This window comes from Chanos chanos, chromosome 6 (assembly GCF_902362185.1).
Source record: "Chanos chanos chromosome 6, fChaCha1.1, whole genome shotgun sequence".
NCBI classification, from domain to species: Eukaryota; Metazoa; Chordata; class Actinopteri; order Gonorynchiformes; family Chanidae; genus Chanos; species Chanos chanos.
The window spans coordinates 46,402,058-46,409,557 of NC_044500.1; the positions used below are offsets into that span (position 1 = coordinate 46,402,058).

The 7,500-nt window shown below is 42.1% G+C and overlaps 1 protein-coding gene across 1 annotated transcript in view; it reads right to left on the reverse strand.

The window, feature by feature from the left end:
- The window catches only part of LOC115815473 (sodium- and chloride-dependent GABA transporter 2-like), an 18,157-nt gene that overhangs the window by 9,453 nt on the left and 1,204 nt on the right, over nt 1-7,500 (reverse strand). Inside the window, exons 2-3 of the mRNA XM_030778427.1 lie at nt 3,220-3,434; nt 1,023-1,157 (exon numbers count right to left, since the gene is read on the reverse strand). Of these exons, the coding sequence (XP_030634287.1) occupies nt 1,023-1,157; nt 3,220-3,430 (346 nt within the window). The 5' untranslated portion in view covers nt 3,431-3,434. The remainder of the gene's footprint in view (nt 1-1,022; nt 1,158-3,219; nt 3,435-7,500) is intronic.

Sequence of the window (7,500 nt, forward strand, 5' to 3'; positions counted from 1 at the left end):
GCTATTTCAGCACGGGCTATTTTCACGTAGACTACACAAGGGAAATTTTCCTGTTGTTGTTTCTACTGCACTATAACTGTCACACCAAACTGTTGCGTTTCCACCCCAAAAAAGTGGCCAGAAAGAACCCGAAAGAACTTGTAAAGTACATGTAAAGTTTGGCAATACCCCTTCTTGCGTCTCTAAGTTCTAAATTTCCCATAATGCCTAGCGCTGGTGGTGAGACTGAGGGAGATGCTTGTGTGTGCGGGGAGGCATGTGAGGCCAGGTCAGAAGACTCGGCTCACGGCTGAGGTCAACAGTTCGACTTTCAAGGACAATTCGTCTCGTATTCATTGTCTGGGGATTTTCCATCACAAGTGTATCTTGGCTGTTCTTTTCCATATCTCCCTAACCTCTAAGTCTCTTTTTCCAAAAGTTTCCATATGACGACGTACAGTGCTCAAAAACCTGTTGCATATTTTTCAAAGTGCTCTTTGGAAACCTGTTCTGCATTTTAAGGACATGGGCTATGGTGCATGACTCCATTAATTATGCACTGCATGAAAATAAGCAGATAGGAATACATAGGTGTGTGTATGTGTGTGTGTGTCTTTAATGGTATATTTTAATAGTTCTATGGAGGTAACAGATACACACACACACACACACACGTGTCTGTGTCTGTGTCTGTGTGTGTGCGTGTGTGTGTGTGTGTGTGAGTCCGTGCATCTGTGTATCTGTTACCTCGGTAGAACTATTAAAATTGCAGCAAAAGAAAAAATGACTATGAGTACATTCTACACATTTTTAGGAGGTGATATAGCTGTAGCTGTGGATCACTATTAAACAGAATATTAATCAAACACAGATGCTCACAGAGTGCACGACAGATGCAAACTGATGAACTGATGACAGATGAACCATATGTATAACTGTGGTGGTAAAGACAAAAACAAAACAAACAAACAAAAAAAAAAAGATGAGATGAGATGAGACTGAAGAGACAGACAGACGGTGCGGACAGTCGTTTCATGTCTCACCTTCAAAGAGAGGGCAGATCTTCCTCCAGCACGTTATGCTGCCCTGACTGGTATACTGGCCCAGAGAAGTTTCCAGAAAGAAGAGAGGGATTCCACAGGTGAAGAGGAAAAGGACGTAGGGCACAAAGAACGCCCCTTTGAAACACAGATCAATGTCGTTAGTGCAGCGCATACAGAGGGCAGACAGACCCTATCTGCATTCACCTGGCCCTATCATCATCAGTCTTAACCTAAACGTATTCCAAAATGCCGTCGCTCTTTTACGGGTCGTTATGAGACCGTTACGACGATGGGACAGTGCCAGCGTGTCAGTTCATTTTGACTTCTCAGACCACAAATTTTTTTTGGGGGGGGGTCGAGCTTTGATAGTTTTCCAGAAAAATGCAACTTGAGTTTCCCCGAATCAGATGATACGCACATTAAAATAAAAAAAAAAACAAAAAAACAAAAACAAAACAAACAAACAAACAAAGGCCAGACAAAGCGAGGACAAAGCTCACGAAGGTCAAAGTGAGGTCATTCAACATGAACTGACACTGACTGTCACAGGCATTTATGACATCATGCGATAACAAAAACAAAAACAAAACAAAAAGCAGCATTCTATCTGTGTTTTATTTACATACTTAGCGGTTACTGGTTAAAAAAACATCCTGGCTATAAAACACAGTCTAACTGTTTTGTACTTTGTTTTTTTCATGCATACAGAGCTTTTTTTTTTTTATTATTCTTTGTCCTTGCTTTAAAAAAAAACAAATTTTAAAAAAAAGTAAATACATAAATACATCACATTATCACTCATCATTGGCTAGATTCACTTGCATGTCTTACCAAACACAGAGGACGCAGTTATACAACTTCGCCCACGGCCTGAAGCGGCCACCTCCCTAGAGAAACAGCACCAGATACAGTGTGTACGTTTAAGGAGATGTCTCAACGTCAGCGCTTTCGGCTCATCTCGCTCAGCAGAGAAGCCAAAAGCTTGATACACATCAGCAGAAATGCTTTTTCCCAATAGTTTATAATAACTCACTGCTTTGTTTTTTCTTTTGTAATTTATGCTCTAATTTATGTACTTACTTAGTTATTTATTTATTTATTTATGTGTTTGTTTGTTGGTTTATTTAATTATTTGGGTAGTTATTTTTAAGTTTGTTAATATATAAAAGTAGGTCTGAAGACAGGAAAGATCCTGTAATCTTTAGTCCCTTGAATGATCTCGCGTGCAATAAAAAAAAGGTTTAGCAACCATTTAAAAAAACACAAAAATCAGACCTCGTTCCCCTACCACGTCTGTCTATGCATGGTTGTGTTGTGAACATGCACTAGCTGAAGTGGTTCATGTCAAGCTTTCTTGATGTTTCTAATTGGCAACCACACACTGGGAGCTCATCCCTAAAGATGAACTATAGTTCTAAACTGCAATCATGGCTAAAACATCAGTAAAGGACCCAGCTCTACTTAATAAAAAAAAAAACTGTTTGGCTTAATTAAAAAAACTGCAGCTGAAAAGTGTCAAATAGCTCCAGTGTGGATTTTTATGAGTATTTGCAAAACTAAAAGTATAAATTTTACTTTTAAGTGAAACAGAGCATGTGAATTTTTTTAAAAAACCTTTTACCTTGTATGTTTTGCTATGTGTCCACTTTGTTTAACTGCTGGAAGAATTACTTCATTCATGGTTATTCACTCAGAAGGGAAAAAAACAACAACTAATTTTGCAAATGTTTCTTTGATCTGCACTGTAAATTACAGCCAGTAATGAAACCAGTAGCTATTAAAATACCTTAAAAACCATTCTGGATCTCTGCATGGGAGTGCAGGCTTGTGAGATAATTTGAAAATATTTCTTTCTAGAAAAAAAAAAAAAAAAAAACCTACTGTCGAAACAAAGAGTCCCATTCAGGAACAGGCCTTTACATTTTCACGTTTTGGACTCTGGCCAATTGGCGAGTTAGCCTCCTCTCTAACGTTAACATCTGTTCTGGTCTCAGTAAGAGAACTATTTGCCAGACAGATCATCTGAAAGGACTACTTTCTTTAATTAGTGGATGTTGCTACTCATTAATTTGTGCATTTTCTAGGTCCTTCTGAAAAAGAGGCACTATGTTTGATTAGCTGTTTTTTTGGGGTTTTGTTGGGGGGTTGGGGCGGGGGGGTGCTGAGCTTTTTTCTTTTTTTTTTTTTTTGCGCTTACCTCCTCCGTTCTTGTAGCAGAGATACGGAAACCTCCAGACGTTTCCGAGGCCAATGATGTGTCCAGCCACCGCCAGGACAAACTCGATCTTGTTGCCCCAGTGTTCTCGTTCTGCGACCTTTGGTTTGGGGGGCACTGCCACCTTGGTCCCCGCCTCGTTCATGAGCTTCAGACGCACCTCCGGCTCAAACGTATGGGAGTTGTGCTCCATGATACTGCGGACAGGACTACAATGGTTATGCATGCGTCCGGACCGGTATTGCTTGGAACTGGACAGAACACAAGTGGGGTTTTTTTGGGGGGTTTTTTTTGCTGTTATTGTTGTTTTTGGTGCACATTGTAAAATCACACTAAGTCATTTCACTTTTGTGTCCAGTGTTTTTGCAAACGTTTCAACCACTGGACAAACTTATGAATTCTGGCCTAAAATTTGCACATACTGGAGCTAGCACAACAGTGATATGACTGTAGCACGTTGATAGTCTTACTGAGCTGACTTGAACTGAAACAGCCCTCTAAGAAAATCACAAAAGAGGATGTGTTTTCGCTTCTGTTTCTGATTCTTTTTTGTTCTTTGAAACAAAGAACAGTTGGATCTGGTCTGGCTGAGTAGCGTATATATACACTCAGTCCTGGCCTCTCCATGCTGTCTCCGTCTCTTTAAAACAGTGTTTCTGCAGTGAATGCACGTCATTGTGAAGAAAACTCTCACTGAAGAATCTCCGAGCCGTCAATACGGCTTATAAAAATCCTTCGATGATTTCATTTTTTTGTTATTTTTTTTTGCTGGCCTGGCACTTCCCAGGCCATGTTTAAGTTTAGAAAGCCAAACATCTGAATATACGCATCTGCATTTCGTTCCTGAGTAGATGACCACTAAACTTGAGCTTTTTCTTCCCCAGTATTCAAGGCTACTGCTTCATTACAGACTGGACTCTAGTTATTTTGAATGTTTGTTTATTTTTGCCTCCTCACATACTTCAGGCTTTGGGAGCATGATGCATGATGGTACTTTCTTGAAAATGACTGCCGTAACTTACACACGTCACATACCAACTTCAAGGGCACATGACCTTCGAGAAAAGGTCTAACTGCAAGGCTTTGCATTTTGCTTCGGTTGTCTGTGTTAATATTTCACAAAGTTGATCACAGTATAGCCAATAAACGTATAAACAGCGTGGACGTTGGTCGACCCCACTCCGAAGAAAAAACAGGACTTTTTCTAAACGTTTTATGTTCTTCCCAAAAACGATACAGTCCATATAGTTCCTAAAGGTAAAACAAAAAAAGAAAAAAAAGGACTAATAAAGAGATGCTTTCCATTTGCTGTGGCTGTGTGGGAGATATGGTGCCATGCGTTCGGACAGAATCACACTCTCGTCAGCTCCTCTGCCGTTTCGCCACCGTCCAATAACATAAATATTACGTAGCGACGCAGATGTTATGTTAAGTACTTGTATACTTATCATGTAAACACAGATGTGTTTGCTGGGAAGCGGGGCCCCAGTTCTGTTTGCCACAGTTCGGGGGCCCCATCGACAGATAAGAAAGGAAACACAGCCCCCCAGCGGCGTATCACACGTGAGATCTGAACCACGTGCGGGGGAGGGGGGTGGTGGGGGGGGGGGTCTCACATTTTTCTCAGGAAAAAAAAAAAGAGACATCACACACAGGGCTTCTGTTTAAACCATATGATAACAACAACTCTGGGCAAGTGTCAAACAACATGTTAATAAACCCACTGCACTGTCAAAACCATGACTGTCCGTACTGTTCTCTTAACTGTTCTCTTAACTGTTCTCTTCACTGTTCTCTTCACTGTTCTCTTCACTGTTCTGCTTTTGTCTGATATGGTATTCTTATGCTATGGCAACATTTCAAGTGGTTGTTTTCAATAGTTTCACAGTTTTCTGCTGATTAGAACAAATTCAGCGATTAGTTATTGTTTGCAGGACATCAGTGTAAGTGATAATGTCACGTCTGACATGAAAGTGCTTTCTAAACATTTCTGATATGTGGCACATTCTTCATGAGCAGGACGGGGGCTTGTTTACATGCACCAAACGCCTCCAAACCCTCAGACCAACTGAGCACTGAACAAGCACTGGCAGGGACCCACGATCAGGGTGATCACACAGATTACATTTCTGACCTGCTAACCCTCCCTGGAGTTAACATTTAATGAAAATGTAATACACAGTGTCTCAGCAGAGACTACTGCAAAAGAAAAAAAAAAAACAACACAAAAAAAAGGTTGCTAAGGAAGTCCCTCTGTTGCCAGGTTAGTACTATCTTGACCTTCTGACCCTGTATTTGATGAATCATTTTAAACAGGTGATCGAAAGTGAAGCGAGGGGAAAATTACTGGGGAAGTGAAAGCAGCACTGCGACCTTGCATTTGTCTTCAGATAGTTAAGGGAGGGGGGGGGGGGGGGGGGGGGGGGGGAGACGTTGCTACAGTTAAGAATTTGTCCAGCGAGGGCCTTGTGCGTTTCACTCTGGAAAAGTACTGTGAGGTCATTGCAGCCTCTGTAGTACCTCCCTCTCCTCCAACAAACATGTTTTACATTCGTCCAGACAATGGATAGGGTTGTGTGCGATGAAAAAAAAAAAAAAAGATAAAAAAAAAATAAGTTGGTTAACTGTAAGACGAGATGCAGTTCTCTCTCAGTCTCACACAGTCTTTTAATAGCTTAAAAGCTTTCATAATCTCTTAATGAGATACTTAAGTTTCTACCTTTTCACTGAAAGATGCTGGAACATGGTGTGCGCTCACAACATGTTCGAATTATTGTACAGGACAAAAAGATAGTCGCATAAGCCAGTCTGTCAGAAAATGTCACCCAGAGCCAAAACTCAAGGGTTTAGAACCAAGATCAACAATGATTTCTATAAAAACCAAATGGGCTGGGTGAGAGAGTGGTCTTTTATAGTGAAACTCAATAAATGCTTGACAGCGTATCTAAAGTAAACTGTCCTTCGCAAACTCGATACTTCCCAACACCATAAAAATTTTCCAAAAATGAACCTCGTGCACTGTGGTTGCTGCCCACCCAATGTGCATGTGGTCTAGACCAGACGTTCTAAGAAAGACGAGACCCCCAACAATGAGAACACATGCAGGGTTCATCTCACACCATCCACATACTTCAGTCAATGCATGAAAAGCCTGGCAGAGTTCCCTGTGTTCTCTCGCTATATGTCCTGTGTTCCCTGTGTTCTCTCGCTATATGTCCTGTGTTCCCTGTGTTCTCTCTCTATATGTCCTGTGTGTTCAGAGCAGATATAACTACAGCCTATTCAACATTTATGCAGGACCCGCCCATGTCATCCCCACACACACACACACACACACACACACACACACGCACACACGCACCACACACACACACACAGACACACACACACACTCTCACACACACTCACACACACACACGCTCACACACACTCACACACACACACACACGCTCACACACGCTCACACACACACACACACATCACACACCACAGACACACACACACACACACCACACACACACACACACGCACACGCACCCACACACACACACACCCACACACACACACACACGCACCACACACACACACACACACACACACACACACACACACACACACACACACACACACACTCGTTTCTGAGCTAAATTCAGCCTCATTTGTCTAAGTGCATGTTTTGGCTCCTCTCACGTCCTCTTGGAGTTTCAAACAAATATCAAATATTATTCAATGCTGCCTCATTTCACTTCACCCCAAATTTTCACCCCCCCCCCCCCCCTCCTCCCCAGCACCCTCTGTCATCGCCCTGTCTCACTCTTACCTAAAATATCACACTTCAACCCCTTGTACACGAGCACTACCCTCTCCCCGCCCCCATTCTCACACCTGACTGACAGAGGAGATTTTGATAGATTGGTAAGGGGCGCCCTTCTCTCTGGTTTTACTGGGTCTCAATGTCCCAGTACAGTGATGGGAACACTGGACTGTGAAGGCTATCATATGAGTGTGACAGCGCTGAAGAACCTGACTCATTGAAAAGGCCCATGGCCGAACACCCTGGTACTTTTCCCAAGTCCGACGCTGGTCCTACGGTAGTCAGAATGTGTCATAATCTCTATCATTAGCTCTTTAGATCATAAAAAAGCCCAATCGAATTGCACCTGAATTGCCGATTACCTTTTCGTTTACGGCGTAACGCAGATAAAAAGCTTCAGGGGAAAAACAAAATCTCAGCTTGTGGTGGAAAGAATGAAGACTCACCCC